Raw genomic sequence first — 21,526 nt, 5'->3', positions numbered from 1 at the left:
TTTGTGTGGGTATGACTTATGGTTCAGTTTATAACAACTGTAATTCCATCAATCCCAGGATCTGGTTTAATACTGTCCCGGGCTCTTTGTATTCTCAGGGGACAGTGTGAGGGGGGAGTGACAGGTAAGTCCTGTGAAACTCATAAATTGTGCACTTTTTTTTATTTTTTTTTTTATCTGAGTCAGATTATTTATTCATGCGGGAATAGTTGAGTGATTGACATCATTGTAACTGAGTATCAATCAGCAGCACAATCATCTACCTGGCTGCACAGAATATTGAAAGGGTAGAAATAGCTGTGTGAGCATGTACTGTACCTCTTTGGAGGTAAGTGTGTGTGTGTGTGTGTGTGTGTGTGTGTGTGTGGACTGTCAGGCTTATCTTCAGTAGTCTCCTGGGAAGAAGAGACTTATTGTATAATGCAAACTGGCCTGGAACCAGACAGCTTTCAGTTTCACTCCATTTCAATTGTAGCTCCAATTTCCCCCTTAAATCTTCCTCTTCCTGTTTTTTCTTTTTTTTCTTATTCTTTTTTTTTACAGCCAATAGAGATCATGTTTTCTACCAACTCTATCAACAAAGTGCTTTTTACTTTCACATTTACTTCTTTTGGATGGCTGGACTAACCTGCTTGGGGATCATGTGGCAAAAATGAGCTACTGGGCCTCTAATCCCCCCCCCCCCCCCCGTTCAGTGTGTGACCACAGATTTGCTTGGAGGTAATTTGATTCAATACAAATTGATTTAGGAATATGTACTTTGTAAGCAAAGTATCTGAAATGTAGCTCTTGATCTGAATCAAGACTTGAAGCTCTGCAGACTCAGTCATAAGAGGAGATAAAACTCATCTCAGAAGGTAATTAGCCAGGCCGCACCTTAGTGCCCTTATCACCTTAGTTGATATTCATTAACAGACTTCTTTATCTCATCTTTTCCTCCTGATAGGTGACACACATCTTTTCTTTTCTAATAGGTCTTACAGGATCATTGGGACTTGGGTCATTTCCTTTGTTGTATATACAAGCAGTTAGATGATCTGACAGGTTGTAAACTACTCAGCAGTTTTGACAGATTATCTGAACTACTTTGTCTGAACTGGACGCACGCAAAATTTCGGGGAGGATGCTCCTCTGCAGATTTGTGTCGGAGGGATCTCTGTCGCATGTCGCTAACAAGTACTGCATTAGCAGTTACTCTATTAGCAGTGACCGTCATATGTGCTGATTTGGTCCAACATCACCGTTTCACTTAGAAACGGTGGACATTTGTTCACAGTTCACTGTCCACAGAAATGTCTCTATCCAGGTATTATGATGTCCCACTCCTCAGACTGAGAATCCTGAGGCCTGCATGCTACATGAACCTGTCACCACCTTCCACTCCCCTTCATCTCAACATCAGTTGCAAATGAAATAAATAATTAAGGGTGCAACGGTGCAATTCACGTCTGGTCAAAAAACCCGCTTGCTAGTTTTCGCCCCCCTTTTTCACGTTCAGATAAACACACACACACACACACACACACACACACACCTGCAAACACACCTTTTCAGGCATGCACGGTACTGCTGTGACCCGGTGTAATGACTTCCATGGGGGCAGGAAGGAGCATGGGGGAACAAGGGTGAATGGTTACATGTCTGACCCTCCTCTTGTCCCCTCTCCTCCCGGCATGCCTGGCCTTGACCAGCAGCGTTCACCTCCTGGTTCTCCTGTCTGAAAGGTAGGACTTGATGCCGGGACAAAAGATGGAAGGGGGGTACGGAAGCCCTCGGGGAAGTAGCGAAAAGAAAAGTGACAAGAGTAGCTTTTGTATGGCTGTGCAATACTTTTATCTTTTTTTTTTTTTTTTTTTTTTACTAAGTTCCCTCAGGGCTTCCATAACTAGGTGATAGAGGAAGTTGTCGGGAAGCTGGAAGTGACTGGATATTAAAGCAAAGCGCGACAAAGGGATGGAAACAGAGAATAGGAGGATCAGAGAGTAGAAGAGGAAGAGAAAGAGGGCACAGTGGAACACGCCAGAGAGAACTGAGCCAGCGAGACAAGACGGGTTGGCAGAGGAAGAGAGAGGGAGGGGAAGAAACGGGAGGATGACGGAGAGAAAAGGGAGAGAGAGCGTGAGGGAGCGATGGGGACCAGGCCGGAGCAGCTGGCATGCAGCTGATGGCTCCTCGATCACCGTGTCTCCCCCCTCTGGTGGGAGGTCAGAGGAGCTGCCCCCCCCCCCCCCACCCCCCCTCCTACCCTGCTCCTTTCTCCCCTCTCCTTTCCCCCGTTCTTGGCTCCTCCAGCTTGTTATGTAATGAAGCTGGAAGAGGAATGAAGGAAGGAAAGAAGAGTATGGTGAGGGCGTTGAGATTTATTATCTAGTTGTTGTGGAAGAGGATAAAGCCGTTAAAGCACGATACTGATGTTTTTTGCACATTGTAGCCACTGGAATCACTTATTATTTTACTGCTTACTGAGAGTTTTAGGCTTTAATGCACTTCTCAAGCTTCCAGGCAGCTGTAGGTTTCCATTCACCTCATTATATAGTAAAACACTGCTTCAGGGACATGAAATTTACTTGAGATACTTGAGATAGGTTTCTCTTATCAAACTCACAGTTATGTTGTAATGTGGTCATTTTAAAGGAAACCAACCTGTCACTGGTAAACCAAAGGAAATCATCTTCGGTCACAAGGCCATGTATGTTTGCACCAAATTGCACAGTCATCAGTCAAACAGTTGCTGAGACATTTCACTCTGAACCAACTCTGGGGGGGGGGGGGTCATTGTGACACATCCTGTCAGGGCCATGAATGTCTGTACAAAATTTCATCACACTCCATCCAAGAGTTGTTGAGATGTTTTCAGTCCGGACCAAAGCGGTTGACAACCCTTGCCATCCTAGAGTCACGCTGCTAGCATGGCTAAAAGTCTGCACAGCATTATATGCATAGTGTTTACTGTGATGGTGTGCACTATTAAAGCCACTGCATGTGACTTTTTCTTTATGTGCCTGGCATAAATAGTTAATTGTGGGTGCCAAGGTGTCTTTGTTGGTACTATCAACAGCTTCATCGAAGGTCCAGCACACTAAGAATGTTTTGCAAAATGCTCAAAAATACATTGCAATAACCAGGGGTGGACAGTTACTGTACTGTACTAAAGTATAATTTTATATTTTAGAAATTTTAGTAATAAAGGAAGACTCTTTTCCTTTTAAATGTATGCTGTGTTTACTGTGCAACCAAACTTCATCACTACCAAAAAAATAATAAAAATAAATGCCAAAACAATGGCCATCCTTTTTCCTTTTGTTAAATTAATTGTGTTTTTATGGCCATTTCTATCAGCTTTGTATCATATTCTACAATCTTTTTATTCTACAGTTTCTTTAGACAGTCAGTTCATTGAGTAGGTTGTTTCAGAGTCATTAGGTTCTGTAAATGTGGAACAATACAACAATGTGGTGACATAAGAAAACGGAAATACTCAAGTATTTTTTAAAAAGAAGCACTTAAATACTTTACCTCAAGTAAAAATTTAGCTGAACAACTTTGACTTGTATTGGAGCGATATTTGACCAGGAGTATCTATACTTTGACTCAAGTAGTGGAGTAGTGTACTTTGTCCACCTCTGGCAATATCACAACATTCATGATATTCACCAGTAGTTTATAGGAAATGTGACCTCTTAAACCAAAGCAGCCGAGTGGAGGTACGTTTGTTTCCCACATTTTACATGAGAAGTTTTTGGAGGCCTGAAATGGCCTAAAAGAAAAACAAGATACACTGGAGGAGAATCTGAAAAAATATAAATGGCCTATAATAACATACAATTATAATAGAGAACTGTCAGATTTCCGCCCTTGTAGAACTCCCAACTCCAGGGTTGGGAGTCACTTCTTTAAAGGCCCTGGAAACTTGTTTTCAAGTGTTTCTCTATAACATTAAATATTCATGACTAAGTTAGACTTAGTTATTATTTATTTAAAGATTTGATTGACAGTGCTGGTAAGTAAAGCAAACAATCTCACAGCTAACTCCAGTGGCTCTAAATGGTGCAGGGAAATGTGTGACTTTTTCCGACCTCCCCACCCCCCACACACCCCCGCCACCCACTTCAAACCAGTGAAAGCAGCAGACAATATATTGCTTATATGAAATAATCCCAAAAAAAAGTTGAAACTTTACCAGATTATTTTGTAGGATCCCGCAGCTCATGGTAAGAGGATTGAGAAAATAGGTTTTCAGGGTTTTTAAATGTTCATGCCATAATCTGGGAGATTGTGTGTCCATGCAGGGGTTAATCCAAAAGTAAAATGGGACATTAGAAAGAATCCCACAGCTACAGCGGAGAGAGCAACAAAAGGGCGACAGGTAACAGAATCTGTCACTAAAGAAAGAGTAATAATGGAAACAGATCTCAAAAGAGCTGAAGGAAGATTAAAAAATTCATAAAAGAAAGCGAGGAGAGAATAAATGTAGTGACTAAGAGATGACGGATGGAGCTGCTGGTGTGGTTGTCACTGGATTTGGGCTCTTTCTGAATTCTGTTTCTTGGAGAGGAGGAAATGAGACAAGGAGACAGACAGCTTGACAGACAAAGAGAAAAGAGAGAGAGATGAAAGCTATTGACTCTCACTGTGTACATCGGAAAGCCATAAGGAGGAGCTTGATTCCCTGACTACTATCCACTGTAATTACCATCTCCCACTGTCGGAGGGGAAATTTTACTTATCTCTGTCTGGGCTCTGGAACAAGTCTGCTCTGTCTCTCTGTCTAACTTTCCCCCAGTGCTCGATAACGCCGCTTCGCAGAGGGCAGAGAGAAAAAAATTCAAAGAGTTGAAAGGCAGACGAGGGAAACTTTGCTCTGTGTGAGAGCTGCAGCATTCAAGGAGGAAGAAAGGAAAAAAAAAATGCGAAAGCTGTCTCAGCCAGATGAGGAGGAAAGGTAAAAGAGGAGCAGATCGGGCTCACGAGGATGAGAGGAAGAGCATGAGGAATACCAAACGAGGGGAAGTGAGGATGGGGGATACAAAAGAGGGGAGGCAAAGACAAGAAGAGTGAGTGATGAAGAGACAGACAGAGAAGGCTGCAGGGCAAAATAGGACAAAGATGAATGGACGGCGATGGGAAAGTATTGGTTTCAGAAGTCTGAGAGAACGACAGCAGGCGACGAGGGAATTGAAAGGGAACAAATAAGGAAGAAAAATGGAGAGATGTATTTAAAAAAAAAAAAAAAACCCACAGCGAGAAAAGAAAAGCGTTGTTAATTCATGACAAGACGGGGTGGAAAGACAGAAAGCACCGGGGAAAGAGAGGAGAAGAGAGGAAAAAGGGGAAAGACAGATGGAGTGAAAGGAAGACAGATAAAGGCACAGAGAAAATCAGTTATGGAGAGGAAAGCCTGGGGGAAGAGGTGGAAGTTAAATAACAGGAGAATGAAGGTAGTTGTTGTCACAGTCATCGACCACCAGGGAAATCAGGCGTGAAGCTCAGCGACAAGTCATTTAATCTACTATTGAGTCTTTGAAGCTCTTTTTTTTTTTTTTTTTTTTTTTTGCGCAACATAAATGACAGTGTGTGAATGGACACAGGCTGTTAGATTTGTAGCCAGTGCAAATCAAGCTGTTTTCTCCAAGTGTCATTTTCCTGATCCCAGCGCAGTGGCCTGTCCTGTTTCTAGATGTCGGTTATTTATCAGGTCGATTTAAGTATTTAAGGATAATATTAAATAAATAATTAAAATTTCATTTTCGACCTTGCCATGCAGTTTAGGCCTTGACCATTTTGGATGCTAATTATTTCTGTATGAGACAAATTTACTGTACCTCTAAAAATCCATGCTCATATATACATGTACTGTACTGTAGCTTAATATATAGTGTATTTTCTACATTTTTTTTTTTTTTTACAAAATTATATATACTAAAAGTCAGTATACATGCTGCAAATATCCACAGAAAAGTTCACAAATATAAGAGATAAGTTTTAACCGTATATCAATGTTTATAAGGTTAGCAACAGACACATTAGACTCTATCGATCTGAAGCATCTTTATTGAGCGTGTAGGCTCATATGAAGATGGGAGAGAGGACGGGACCCCTGGAGTCCACACACACTGGTGGCGGTGGAGGAAAGCCATGGCAGGTGGATGATGGATCTTAGTTGAATCTTCCAGAAAAGCCCGGAGGTCGTGGTGATGACGGGGTAGTAGTGGGTTGGGTCTGTGACAGCCTGGTTGACGAAAAAGGTAGGAGAATAAAGGCTGAGGTTAAATTAAAAGATCTCTACTGTTCACACACTTGATTCAAAAAGCATGAAAACACTATGTGTCAGTTACTATAGTAGTACTTATAATATTACATGAAGTATGGAGTATGGGATTGCGTAATCTACTAATTGCACTCTATTGCGGTCTATGACAAGGCTCGCACAGTACACTCACACAAACACCTGTCGGAGCTCACCTGTACTATATACAGTACACTATAGCTGTGTCCCTATTCAGGGGCCGCAGCCTACGAAAGGTGTAGCCCTTCGTGGACTTTGTCGCTCTTTATACTACCTCCATCACCTGACTTCCATTTTAGATGCCTATGCAGCTATCGCATCACAATGCTCTTATCCAGTCAGCTCGTTCACACAGGGGACAGAATAAAGAGTGGTGCCCGTTCAGAAGCTAAACTCTGTGTGACTTCTCACAGATGACTGTAATCCTCTTCTCATACCAGTGGAGACCAACTGGGCCGCACAGTCCAACACTGCAGAGCGACAGCGCAGTGTGCAGGCCTGCAGATGCCCTCTGCTCAGCTTAACTTTGTGTCCTGCTACCACCCCCACCCCACCCACCCCACTCCCTCACCCCATCTCCACTTTCTCCTTGTTTATTTATTGTGCAGACGATCTCGAGCCTCAAATTGACTTGTGGGATTGATTTGGCAACACCCTTCTCCCTCCCCTTCATTTCCCTCCCCTCTTCTCCTTTCCCCTCCCTCAAAAGACTTTTGATTAATCTAGCGGCTCCCAGCTCACTCTGAGCAGCAGAGGAAAAAAAAAAGGAGTCAAACAGAAGGACAGAGAGAGGGGCGGGGAAAAAAAGGGAAAACCAAAGAAAGATGGCATGCCTCTATTATCCAGGCAGAAAGTTATGTGATCTATACGATAAGCAAAGCTCTTTTTGACTGAGGATGGGAATGGAAAAACTCAAACTCTTTGTATAAATAGAGATATACTGTATGCACAGAGAGGGAGAGAGAGGGAATGAGAGGCACCAAGGAAAAAAAAAAGCCTTTATTGCTACTGGGCCTGTCAAGCTTCACAGTCTCACACTTTACATATGCAGTTTACATTGGTGAAAGTGGCAACGTTACCATTGAAATTCTCTGTAATTTTCCAAACAGTGAGTCCTTGATGACAGACAGAGGCAGATAAAAGTTAAGCTCTCATTCTCAGCCGGTGACAATTTTTGCAGGCTGAAATGACAACTGTAAGCAGCTGTAGCGAGCTAGCTAATAAGGCTAACAGTAGCTTCATGAGTCGGTTGAAAACTGTCCAACTCTCTCATGTTTAAAGCTGAGTGGTTTTAAAACAAGAGCCATGTAAAAGGGTCTAAAATGAACAGGTGATAGCTACATATACCACATCAAGCTTAAAGATGGAGGCTAAAACTACATGTCCAAGGTAAAATGTCAGCATCATCACCGGTTGATAATTCACATAGAAGATATTTAAATAGAAAAAAATGCAAATAATGAGCAGAAATAATGTAAAATCACACTGATATTTCAGTCTAACATTAGCTTAGCATAAACAAAACAGGGGTTAGATGTATGCCTTATTGTTTATATTTACATCGTAGGTTTCACTTTCAAAATTACAAAATAAAGGATTTTTAGATATAATGTAATATCCTTCATTCTGATATAGTATGTATAGTTTGTGACAAAAATGTATTTACCATTTTACAACCGCTTAACGTATGCCTGGGCCCCGAGTCTGGCCCATATACTTCCACATCTGGGCAGATTCCAGCTGTTATCCTCTAGTATTGGCTGAAAGCCAGAACATTTTCTGTGTGTGTGTGCATGTATGTGCATGTATGTGCGTGTGTGTGCTTGTGAGTGCGTGCGCTTGCCAGAAATGTTCCAGATGTGGAAGTAGCATCTGACAATTGTGCTGTATATAGGCCAGATTCGGGCCGTGGAACCGGGCGTATACTGGGCCAGAAGAAAACAAGCATGTGGCCCAAGTATGGGCCGGATTTATTTAGCTACTGAGGATTTTCTAGTGATTGTGTATGGGGAAAAATGATGTTGGTGCCATCACGAGATGAACATAGAAATTGTAGTAACCCAGTTTGGCCACCAAAATCACTTCACAATGCTTTTCCTGGGGGCTTGAGATAAACACACTGTTTAATCCTTTCTTACACTCATGCTCTTGTATTTTTTAGTATCGCTCTTACTACAGCTGCATTCACACCACTTCAACATGCAGAGATAAGAAAGCCTATGAGAAACCCTCTTTTCATTATTGAGGCCAGTACAGTATGTGCGCTGGTAGTGTACTCTCTGTGTGTGTCTGAATGTGCAGCAGGTTATATGGGGTCATCATCACCACAGCGAAGCTACTAGTGTATGTAACAGCGAGAGAAGGGAGAGAGGAGGGCTAGAAGCAGGGAGGTGATGTGATGTGTGTGTGTGTGTGTGTGTGTGTTCGTTCCTTGCTCTATTTGTCATCCTGGCCATGGTCTTTGGTGACACCTTGTTCATTTGCGAAACCGACTGTTTGAGATGCAGTGATCGATCGAGCAAATAGAAGCACGGCCCTGAGGATAGAGAGGGAGGGAGAGAGAGGAAGAGAGGGGAGGGGGACATGTATGTGCACTTTTCATTACAAATATTTGCACCTTCAGTCTGGACACACATCACTATCTTGACTCTTGGACTGTGGACATCCCTCCTGCTTAATGTGAAAAGATAGTAAAAATCTGACTACACTCACATTGGTGGTAAAAGTAGAATTTTTACTTTGGCACCATGTTTCCAAACTACAAAATGTAACTGGGGGTGGAAGAACCTGTGGCACCTGATCTTTGCATTAGTTTATTAGTGCCCGAGTTTGCACTAATAAACCGAAAACCAAACTTTTGAGGAGGCTGACTTCTCCAGCACTGACTTTCTATCGCCATATACCGACTTATGTCATACATCATGTATGACTTAACTTCCATCCATTATGTTAGCAGAACCTCTGATTTGAAATTGATTTGTCTAATAGCAACTAATGGCTCCATGAATCTAAAACATGCTTCTGAGAAATCAGTCATCTTGACAACCAGGCTGTCACTTTATAATGTACACTTGTAATTTGTCATAGAAAAAAAAATAAAAATCACAGTGATGCAAGTTTTTGTATTTCTTCCCAGAGCTGCATGTGTCTACCAAAAGTATTGAAAACCAATTATTTATGTTGGAGTCATACAAATATGACTGAAGGTAAACAAAACAGAACTTGATGCTGAGTCAATGATTTGTCTTTGGGCCATGTTTTTATCCACAGCCTCTGACAACAAGACATTGATCTAATATAAGAATGTCACATATACAGTATGTACCTAAAACATGGATTGATGAAAAAAAAAAAAATCAAGAGCCACTTACCCCCCTTCTTCCAGAGCTATTAACTGTGTTGTATGGTCTTCATGAGCAGAAGGATTTTACTGAGTTGCCCATGACAGATAAGCAACTCATCTAATATATGAACTCAATCACCTAATTAAGACCATGAGATTCGGTAAAAAGCTCAAGTTAGTAAGTTGACCTTGAAGAGGTACAGTACTATATAAAAATATAATAGCATGAGTATGGAAATTCATTTTGCTTTCTTGCTCAGAATTAGAGGAAAACATTGATGCTGCTCTCATATCAGTAAATTTGAAGCTACAACCAGCAGCCAGTTAGCTTAGCTTAGCTTAGCATAAAGTTGGCTTGGTCCTGGCCAAAGCTAAATAAATAAATCTGCCAACTAGCACCCCTGGAGCTCACTAATTAACATGTTATTTTTTATCAGTTTATTCCAAAACACCCCCCACCCCCCCACCCCCCCAAAAAAAGAAAAAAAAAAAGATGTTGTTTTGTTGTGGTTATGAGTCAGACATCATTTTGAAAATAGTTGTGTAATAAATCTTCTGAAACTCATCTTTTTTTAGTGGTCTCTCTCTGCCCCAGTCGAATCCGCTCGGGGGACTTTGATCATCATGGTAGCATTTGGTCATCATGACAACATGACCACAGAGCAGCTGGGAGCCAGAGGCCATTTTGTCAGTGTCACTCAAGTTGTCACATCTTATAAAGCATTATTTTGGGTGACGCACTAAGCACACACTCCAGAGATGTACAACACGTACAAACGCACAAGTGCACGCGCATGCACACATACATATTGGATGTATTACACAGACAGAAGTTCAGAAGTGCTGTACACACGCACGCATGAACAGAAACTAATTACGAGAGCATACGGTGTGTATGCAACCCCCACTTGTGATGACAGACTTAAACACACACTGACACACAAACACACACACACACACACACACACACACACACACACACATAAATACACAGTGTGAGAGCTGCTCCAGTGGCCAGGCTGAAGATAGTTTATATGGAGAGCTATGCACATAAGAAATCCAAGGTTCCACGGGAGGGGATTCAGTGAAGTGCATTACAAAGTGCTGTTTACTGTGTCGAGATGGAGGAAATGAATTCAAAGCAGGCTCAGGAGATGTCACTTTCTAATGTACTGTATTCTTAAATCTCTCTGCTAAGCCATGCTGTCTCTATCTCTCTCTCTGTCTCTCTCTCTCTCCCTCTCCCTCTCCTGCAGGGGAATTCTCCGTACTGTCACTTCTGGGTTTGTCCGCCCTCTGGTGTACCATCACCCAGACTTTATTCCTCCTAAATCTCCCTCACCTAATCCCTCCTTCCTTCACTCACTCTCCTTTTCACACACTTCCTATTCCCGCCTTTGACAGATATACTGTACAACAGGGAGGATGAAATAGGAGACAGCTCGAAAGCAATTGTTTTTTTTTATGCCACAAAGAAGCACTGTGAGGGTTTAAGAGAAAGAATGATTGCTCTAACACCACTCCTCCATGTCTGTTTTTTTTTTTTTTTTTTCACAGTGCAGTTCAACTTGATTCCTGTGGGGCTCAGGATAGTGGCCATCCAGAGCACCAAGACAGGGCTCTATGTTGCCATGAACAGCGAGGGCTACCTCTACACTTCGGTACGGTCAGCACATACACTAAAGTGTTGCTGTTTAAAGATCTAATTTGTGATTTCATTACAGCAGTCCTGGCTGAAAAACTGCCACCCCACTGCTGACTTTGTATTTGTTTTGTACTTAGTTAAACACTGTGTACAATGTGTGACAGCTACACATGCATTTCAGATGTTGTGGCAGTGTTTGGTGAAATGGGGGTAACTGATCTTTGATAGCCTCGGACACGTTACTTGATGTTGCCCTTAAAAGTTCAAGAAGAGAGAAATAGGCCTCTTCATCTATTATTGATTCTTATATTAGAGTTGAAATCTGTTCTGTAACTTACCACACATTACACTGCACATTACACCCTGCAGCAGCAAAAGGTAATTGCAAGTATATGCATAGTATTGCAAACAATGCAAAAGATTATGATAAAGTTGCTTTGTAATTGTTGCAAAACCTAAATCAAGCAGAAGCGGCATGAAAATGCATTTGTGTCTCATCTGCTGCATTTTGCATAGACTTTATAGCCACTGTCCACAAATACAATACACACCAGATAAACTGATGGATATGTATAAATAATGGATTTAAAGCGTGTTACATCACTAAATGTGCAGACCCCCAGGGGTTCTAGAGGTGGTTCCTGGGGGTCCCAGCAAAAAGGTGAATCATTTATTTTCACTATAATTCCATCCATTAGTAACACAATGACATGTCTGACTACTTTGCTCATGGGTTTCAAACACTTTCTGTCATAAAACATCAGAAAGCAAAGGATCACAAGATCTTATCAAATGAGGGTCCGTGGTCTAGTTTGTGTCAGTTTAGGGGTCCTTGACATGAAACATTGAGTACCACTGGTTAAAATATAATTGCCATTTATGCTGTTCTTTCTCTGTAGTAGATCAACTGCGAATATTTTCGTCCATATTAATCCTAAGGCCCAGGTTAGAAAATCCTGGAGTTATAGCTTTGCAGATACTAGCTTTAGTTTTTTGCACTGTAAAACCTGTTATACGTTGTTATGACTTAAAAAAATATAAATCACAGTGATGCTAGTTTTTGTATTTCTTCCCAGAGCTGCATGTGACTACCAAAAGTACTGAAAACCAATTATTTATGTTGGAGTCATACAAATATGACTGAAGGTAAACAAAACCTGAGTATTAGGCGTCATGTACTAATCAGAATGGGATGAAATAGAATAGGAAAAACACAGAATTCGGTCCATCAAGTTTGGTAAACTTAAATTGTGCAGTTGGCGCTTTCAGAAACTTTAATCATAGGCTCAGTCTGGTAACTTAAAAGGATGAGTTGATTAAATGTTTTTTTATATAACCTAGTTCAAGGTCCCATATTTTATGTTCATAAGAAGATGTATTTATGGTTTAAGAACCAAAAAGCATCTCAATGTAGTTTTACATCTCCTCTCTCAGGCTTCTCTCTGGAGCTCTAATAACAACAGGTCAGTGAGCCAATCAGAAGAGAGGAGGCTCTGAGTCTCTCTTTGAAAAAGTTATGTAAGAGAATTTACATTTCTGAATTGGACAAAGTCAAAGTTCATATCATGTCATTTTCCTTTAGATACATGTCTTATTACTACGGTATAATACCATAAATGAATTCGCCTGAGAAGCAGCCCAGACACATAAGCACGCTGTGACTGATACACACAGCAGCACCAAGTGACGCTATGATGTCGTCTGAGACCATCTGAGACTAAGTGTTCTCACCCCAGCCTGGTTTTTCTCTTTGCTCACGCAGTGGCAGAGAGCGGCTGAGGTGGTAACATCTCAAACTGTACGTACCGTCTGCGCATCAAACAGCTTCCCGCTCGCGGTCACAGCAGCACTTGTATGCTACAACTCATGAAACGGCTCATGCGACGCTTCCTGAGAGTTGTTTTGCATTGATGTGCGGAGAGAAGCGGATTTGAGAGCTAGATGGAAGAGTAGATGAAGAGACAGAGGAATAGATCAGAGTGCACTCTATCAGGATGCAGAGAAAAGCTCTTTTTTTTTTTTTTTTCAGTCTGTTTCCTCGTGGCACGCAGGCAAACTATGTGAGATCTTGTTTGAAGTGCATCAGCGCGCTCACTTCAAAGTCCATCCAACGCTGCCTGCATGCAGCATACTGGCAGAGACGGGGGAGGGGGAGATACAAGGTTTCTATCGGGTGCTACAATGGAAGATCAGCCTGGGAAAAAACACATAGACTAATATGCACAAGTCATCCCTCAGCTGCGTATCCAGTCATCCTGCTGAGACACAAACATGCACGCTGCTTAATGTCTGTCCTTAATTCTGGCAGCTTCTCACTTTGCCAACCACAAACTGCAGCAAGATGTGACAGAATTCTTGTCTCTTCAAGTTCAAAGCCCTTCTCAGCCCAGAAATCACATAACATGACATAAAGTAGCTGGCAAGTCTGGTTTGGACTGAGTTCTCGCAGCCTCCTGAGGTTTGTTTCTTCATGTTTGATGAGGAAAATGTCCCATCAAACTGTACAAGAATTCAAGTAAGGAATGTGCAATCTATGAGCCGCTGTTTCAAATCTCTACTTGTGGTTAAAGAGATATGTCAGTATTTTTCAACTTGGGTCTTATACCTATAACTGTGGCCATTTTCACTGCAGCGTTGAACTTGTAGAGATTGCAAAACAACATAAATCAAGGCAAATAGCACAAGCCTCTTAAAGCTTTCCAAATAAAGTTACATTTGATCATTTCAGATGCTTGAAAAGAGGAATTAGGGTTGGAATGTAGATCGACTGGTAAATCGAAAGCTTTGCCTTCCGGCTCAGCTACCTCTGCACACATTACTGCTGATGCTGCACCAATCTGCCTGTCAATTGTACACTCCATATTTAACCTCACTCGCGAACAGGACCCCGAGGTGCTTCACTTGAGGCAGCAGCTCGATCCTAACCCAAAGGGTGGCAATCCACCTTTTCACAGCAGAGTACCGTGGCCTCGGATTTGGAGATGCCGACTCTCATCGCAGGCACTTCACGCTCAGCTGCAAACCATCCCTCACCTATCTGCTTTTTCAGGAGACCCCCCCTAGGCCCTCCCTCTTCAGCTTCATGGCCTCCCTCACTGCTTGTGTCCACCAGCGGTTCTGAGACACCTACAACCTTCTGACTCTCAACTCCGAGCAGCTGCCACCGCAATGGCGGCTTTGAACACGGCCCACTCAGATATCGGGATGCACGAGAAGTTCTTCTGGAGTCGAGAGTCGAAGACTTTGCCGACAGGGGCCTCAGTCAGATGTTCCCAGCTCACCCTCACTACATGGTTGGGTTTGAGCTAACCAGGAGAGGTTAGCCAACTAGCAAACTAATGCTACATTTTCATCTGCACTAATAAACTTTTATTACTTACATAAATAGCATGATTTTTATACCAGAGTCACGTTTCTGAATTCTCTATAATGGGAGATGGCAAGGGGAAAATGGTGGGAGTGGCCATCATGATGAATAAAACCCAGCTTTAAAAATACCAGAATTTCCCTTTAAAGCTTTTTCATCACAAAAACCTCTGTCAGTGCAACTGCTGAAATGTTAAAGCATAGCCTCAATCCATATTTCAGCCTAACTCTAAACCCTACTCTGGCCCCAACCATAAAAAAAAAAAAAAACAGAAAAAAAACTTTTCCCCTAATGAGCCCCAGAAAATGGTCCTTGCACATGACTTTTCCAGGGCTTGGAACCCCCCTAGACAGTAAAAAAAAAACTTGTATGCACACATGGATATAGAGGTTATACTTACCCAGGCATTCTCCTGACAGAAGAAAGGTGACCCATTTTCACTAAGGGAAAAAACCACAGGGAGAGAGAGAGAGAGAAGGGAAGACGAAAACCGTTTGAGAAAATCCCTCTGAGATGAGAAAGGAGGGAGGACAAAGAAGAGGAGGAGGATTTTTTTTTTTTTTTTTTACCCTCTCAACTCAAACTACCTGCTCTGCCATTGTTCTGTGCATACGTGAGAGACGGAGAGGAAGACGGGGAACAGAAATAGAGGAGGAAGGCATGTTTTGCACTCGTTGCCCTCAGGCCTTCAGAGAGCGGCAGCGCGGAGCCTTAACACCCTGTTATGCAACCGTTAGCATGTGCAGGGAACAGGCCCCCTGCATCATTCCCTGAAGGGGGAATTTTATCAGGCGGTCAAAGAAATGACCTCAATGTAAAAATTCATGAACATGTAGAAATTTCAGAAAATACTTCTAACGTGCAAATTTAGTTTGTGGGTTGAAATTTCCTTTCGCTTTCTGTAGTGGAAACTGCCCCCGTGTGACTGCAGGAGACGGGGGGAAACCCTGTTGTTGTTTTTGTGCTTGCTTTTAAAGATTCATAATGATGTCGATGTTTGAAATAATGGCTGTTAGTCGGTGGGAGGTTCATCGGTCACCTCAGCGTCTTTCAGCTCGTTTTCGTTTTCCAGCCCAGAACAGTTGTAGTTCACACTCAGTGTCTCAGAGCTCTGTTTCCAGACACACTAGGAAGCTGTTTTCATTGTGGGGGAAAAAAGACAAACAGTTAGCTAGTTGGTTATTAGCTAGCATTTAGAAGCCAACAAGCCAGATGTTTGCCCCAGGATTTGGTGATAGAGCAAAAAGGAGATTGAGTATTGGACTTTCAACACGACTCCGAATGAATGATATTTGGCTCCGTGTCTGCTGCATGTGTCACTAAGCAACTGTTTGCTAACGTGTTAGCGATATGAACTAAAAAAAAAAAAGTGATGATATTGCAGAGCTGCTTTTACAGCTTGTTTCTGCCCAACTCAACAAAAACAGCCTGAGTTAAAAAGTTTAAAGAAAAGTGATGTTCCAACCAGCTGTTACTGCCTGGATCACGTTCTGTGGCCATGTTGGTTTTTTACTCATGAGGGAAGTGCGTGAAAATTCTCCAATTCAAGTCACTGTTGGCTTTTTCAGTATTTAACCCAGACAATGATCTTTTCTTAACCTAAACTGTAAAGGCCTAAACATAACCATACATGCTTTTATGGTTAATCCTGCTTCAGCTGCTGTAACGGCAGAGGGGATGCTGCAGGAAAACAAAAGAACTACATCGTTAAGTGAACGGTTTGCAAACACTTTGCCAAATTCAATAATTAAGAACGTTTCAGTGTTATGTTGATTAAAACACAGGGGGCGTTCTTGCAAGATGTATTCACGTAGGTAGTATTCTAAACCTACTTTCAAGGAGACAAAGCTGACAGTTACAACTTCATGATTTGCTTTCACAAGCGCAGATCAAAGAATATTCTCCAGCAGCATCGGTAGAAAAAGTGTATCCAAGGTGGAGAGGTGTTTCCTTTTTTCGTCTCCGTAGCAATAACAAAGGCTCACCTCGGCTGCGGCAGTGTTCCAGTGGCTACTCAGCATTAATCTTTCATGGGCCTCTGTGGCAGACGTGTTCCCCTCTGCAACCACGCACACACAAGCAGATAATTACAACACTTATTTAAAGGATCTGAAAATGAAGTACCTCCTCCCAGCTGTACATTTGCCAGTAATGGCAAAGAGAAAAGTGGTTTTTCCGGCTCAGCCTTCCTTAGACCCATCATTTATCTTTATTTATCAGTTGCATCATTCCTATTTAAAGCGTCTTTGTTATAATTTTTTTTGTATTATCTTCAGTGGTTTCTCTTTGTTGTTTTCTTATTTATATTCTCCAGTCCTCTTTCACCACAACTCATTTACCCCATGAGAATGATGGAAATTTCTAATCTAATCACCTAATCTAATTTAATGATAACACCTTTCATAAATATTTCAAATATTTGTGGTGACCTCAGTTTATCTGGCAAGATGATTAAACAGCCTGAAACACAAAGATTTTCTTTAAAGAAATGTGTTTGATCTTGTATTCCACTCTTCTTTTGTTGTTTAATCTTGTATGATTAGTCAGTAAACAAGGCCTTGAGGAAGGAAAGAAGTGATTAGAGGAAGACAAAGTCCCATAAGCAATTTTTGGTCAAGGTCACAGATGCCCGTAGAGGAAATGTCTTTTCCCTGTCTCCTCTGCAAAAAGGTCAAAGGTCAGGGGTGAGGTACAGAACAGCAGTACTAGCTGATGAGAATTTAACAAAGCAGCTAACACTAGCCGGACGGCGTCCCCTGCTATAATGCATGGCGAACACTGAGTGTGCGGGAGCTGACAATGACTCAGCAGATGTTGAAATAACATAAATGAAAACTAACGTCTAGCAGGAATTAGTTTTATTGTTAGGCTAACTAGCTTCCGCTTTCCAAAAGGAACACAAACAGTACGATGGATCCTTCCAAATGTTAAATGTTGTAAAGAGACAGACAGCTGAAATTGATAACAGCTGATAGCTAATGCTATGGGGGGGGGGTTATTATATATATATGTAGGTTATTATGTAATGTAAGACATGAGGAGGTTGTCTTCTAGCAATGTTCAGAGGTCGTCAACTCCTGCCATTGGAAACTTAGAATCAGCTTCCACAAATACGTCCAAAAATGGTTTCATTTCATTTATGTTTAAAAAACGGTTCAAATTTCAACTCAGCTTTAACAGCCTGCACGACATTGATCTGTGTACATGACGTTTGATTACTTTAGTTGGCGCCGTGGTGTTTCCCTTGCAAACACACAGCATGAATAATTGATCACCTGCAAGTGTGGTAAATCCCAGACTCCCCTCTTTGGCTTTTTTCAACCAGACGACACACTCAAACCTCCAGACACGTTTTAACACAGCGGCAGTGAAAGCAGCTCCTGCCCAGGACAAGAGGGAAAAAAAAAACATAAACAGCAGTTACTGAAGAGGACTCAACCTTTACCTCTCTGGAGTGTAGATTCACTGATACCTGAGTCAAGAAGTAGGCAGCCGAACATCTCAGGGTAGCCGCGGGAGATATTTTAGGATCACCCAAGTAACACTCGGGGTGCTTCTTTTGGCACTCAGGGGAGCGCTGGAGAAGAGGAAAGACAAGGCTCAATGTATATTTCCACAAAATAGACTACTGCAGAGAGCAATAACACCCTTCTAATGCCTTAAACTGTTTGTGGATTTGTGAGTTGTTGTGCGCAAGATAAATAAATATGGAGTGGGATCAACAGGCTAAATGATGGAGCAAATGTCCTTTCGTCCTTACATGAGCCTCTTGTTTTGGGAGGATGAAACGAGATGATAATAGAGGCGAGAAGGAGAACAGAGGAGTGCGGCACTGCAAAGCGTCACTTTTTCTGCATTTACATAAAAAAATATGCAGGATGAAGATGGAGTCTTGTTTAAAAGGAAACACCTGCTGTCACCTAAGCTTTAATAATTACTTTTAAAGGGAACGGAAAGCTCTTTTTTTTTTTTTCTAAGAAAAACAAACAAACAGATGAAACATTTTTGACCTTCTCATGCAATTTGTAAAGCCGGCTGGTGTGTACCCGTACAACACGCACACACGTGAATCTGTATTCAAGGCCATGGCTCCTCAGGCTCCTTGAGGGTAAAGACGGTGGCAGGGCAGTTTGATTGACAGGGTGGGCTGGATCTTAGCACTAGTAATAACAAACAGGGGCTGATTGTTGTTGCTATCCTGAGAGGAGGGAAGAGAAAAGGGGAGAGAGGAGGATGCTGGGAGGGAGAGGAGGAGGAGGAGAAGGATGGCCTGACAAGCCCAGACTCATACCGAACATAACGTCTCCGCTGGGAGCAACAACCGCCGCCATGCTCATCTTTCTTCCCCCTCCCTCCTCCATCTCCCTTCACCGCCTCCCCCCTCTCTGTCTCACTTGTACAGCTTTTACTCGCCTGTCAGTCTGTCTTACTCCCTGTCCGGCCATTTGTGTCTGTTGGCCTCTCTTGTGGTTTGCCTTTTTCTCTCCCCTCCACCATCACCACTTCCCTCCTCCCTTGCTTTCTGTCACCCCGTGAACCTCTTCTATTCAGAATATATATCCCCGTCTTGATGTGTCCCTTATCTGCTGTCCTTGTCCTAGCTCTGTCCTCTACCTCTCTGCTCTCCTTTCCCCTCTCTCCCTTTGTCCTCCCCGAAACCTTTCCCTTTCGCCGTCAGCTCTACCCACTCTCATTTTCACCCCCCCACCCCCTTTATTTCACCATTCCTTTTGCTGCACCCTGTCTTTTTACAATCTTTGTTGAATCAGTGATGGAAGGAATCTACGTTCAGTGAAATCAGATTTTGTTTGGATCGATTCCGGGGCAATATGAACCAACAGTAATGTAGAAAAGACTCACAGAGGTACAAAAAGATTTCTGTATATCTGTTGCGACATCTTCCTTGTAATCTTGACTGAAATGAAGCCTCTCCTAAGATACCAATCAAGTGATCTTACTCCATGTCGTCCATGTTAGTGCTCACTCAGCAATTGTATGTTTTAATCAGTAAAGTAACTAGTAACAATAGCTTTCTCTGATAAATGTTGAGCAGACAAAAGTACAATAGTATCCTCTGAAATTTAGTGGAGTAGATTCACAAAGTAGCATAACAAGGACATGCGCAAGTAAAGAACATAGTGACTTCACTCTACTGTGCACAGTATAATTCAATCTAATCATCTAAAACAGCCTTGGAACCATATCCTGGTGAAGCTTATAATTTTTTTCAATATTTTAATATATGAATAAATTTAATATTTTGCTCTAGATTGCATGAATAAGTACAGGTGTTGATGACCCATTTCCTGTGAGTTTTAGCTAAAGTGTGAAAAAATGAGCGAAAACACTATTTCACATTCACATCACAGTCCTCTCTGTTCCAGTTACTGAGTGACCTACATCTAAACATTTTTAAAATTCCACTTTGCCGCAATTCACTGATAATACTAATCAGATATAAACGAAGCCCGACTTTGTGATGATAACACGCACGAGCAGGAAACTTTTGCACGGCAGAGCCAGAAACACCAGCTGTATGAAGAAAGAGGCCAGATGGACTGTGTGTATCCATCTGTCTTTACACGTCCCCAACAATACACACCTCCTCTTCATCATCCCCTTGTCGCCTTCACCTCTGCAGTACCTTTACTCATCTGGTCACCATACATCTCTCTTTATTCCCCAGCAACTGCCTCTGCTTCCGTCATGCCTGATGCCCAGCAATTCTCAAGTCATACATACTGAGAAAGAACTAAAGAGCAAATAACAAGCATTTGACGGTGATCAGTCATGTATCCATTTTGTCTCAGTGATTTAAGGTAAAGTAAATGGGTTTTTGGAAGTTTTGATATTGATCCAGGGACTAGGATCAGGTCCATGCAGACCTCTTTGGTGGCTGTGCAGTGCTCCTGGAGCACCGGGGCGTTCACGAGTAGCTCAGCAAAGGTTAATGGCAGGGGGAAACTCCTTGTCATGGCTTCATTGTCTGAGGCGCTGGGACCCGCTTACCTGTGGGCACCTCCTGAAAATTGCTTTCTGATAAAAATAGTGCTCAGCCGCGGACCTGGCCCACTTTATTAGCCGTGCGCTCTGGAAAAGCCTCCCGGGTAGAGAGATGGCTGTGGAGAGGGAGGGAGGAGTGATTTGTGGAGGGTGGAGGGGGGGGGGTAGGCATGGTGTTTTGCGATGTAGTCAAAGGCATGCACACAGAGACACACACACACACACACACACAGCAAAAAAATGAACCTCTACGCATGCATGCACGCACGCACACACACACTCACACACTCCCCTGTGCAATTTAGCCACTCTCCACATCCCCACAAACACACATGTGCAGCCAGGTATAAACAATCTGACAGAGGCAGGCAGACATAATTGGGCCGGACTCCGATACCCGAGACTAGCTCCGGCCAAACTCTCCGCAGCTAACAGGGGAAAGTTGGACAAAGTAAAACTTTACTCTGCCAGATGACATTGTGGATCTACACGCAGAGGATAAACGAACACAGCTCCGCTTGTGACCCAATACTGAGAACCATTGATGGGAAGAGAAATGAAACCCATTTCCTGCCATTTTTCACATGCAGTGTCAGGGGAGAGACAAATACAGATTCACTGTGTTTATCAAAGTCATGTTGGGGTGTATGAGTTTTTCATGTGTGAGTTGTAACATTGTGCGTATTCAGTGCACACTGACGTCCAGAGTGAGTTCAGCAACAGAATGAGTTTTTATTAATAGATCACCGACATGACATGCAAGCAAAATTCAGGGGGCCAAAGGCCACAGTGTTCACATGAAAGACATGTCCTGGCCGCCATTTTCTCCCTGTGTGGAGACGACTGCACATATCAAGTTTCGTAGTCACGACAGCATTTAAA

The 21,526-nt window shown here is 42.4% G+C and overlaps 1 protein-coding gene across 1 annotated transcript in view; it reads left to right on the top strand.

Moving 5' to 3' along the window:
- The window catches only part of fgf11 (fibroblast growth factor 11), an 85,081-nt gene that overhangs the window by 47,909 nt on the left and 15,646 nt on the right, over nt 1-21,526 (top strand). Inside the window, exon 3 of the mRNA XM_022752272.1 lies at nt 11,187-11,290. Coding sequence (XP_022607993.1) covers nt 11,187-11,290 — 104 coding nt within the window. The remainder of the gene's footprint in view (nt 1-11,186; nt 11,291-21,526) is intronic.

The sequence above is a fragment of the Seriola dumerili genome, unplaced genomic scaffold, assembly GCF_002260705.1.
Source record: "Seriola dumerili isolate Sdu_G_001 unplaced genomic scaffold, Sdu_1.0 BDQW01000167.1, whole genome shotgun sequence".
Taxonomy (NCBI): domain Eukaryota; kingdom Metazoa; phylum Chordata; class Actinopteri; order Carangiformes; family Carangidae; genus Seriola; species Seriola dumerili.
This window is presented reverse-complemented; position numbering and strand designations above follow the sequence as displayed.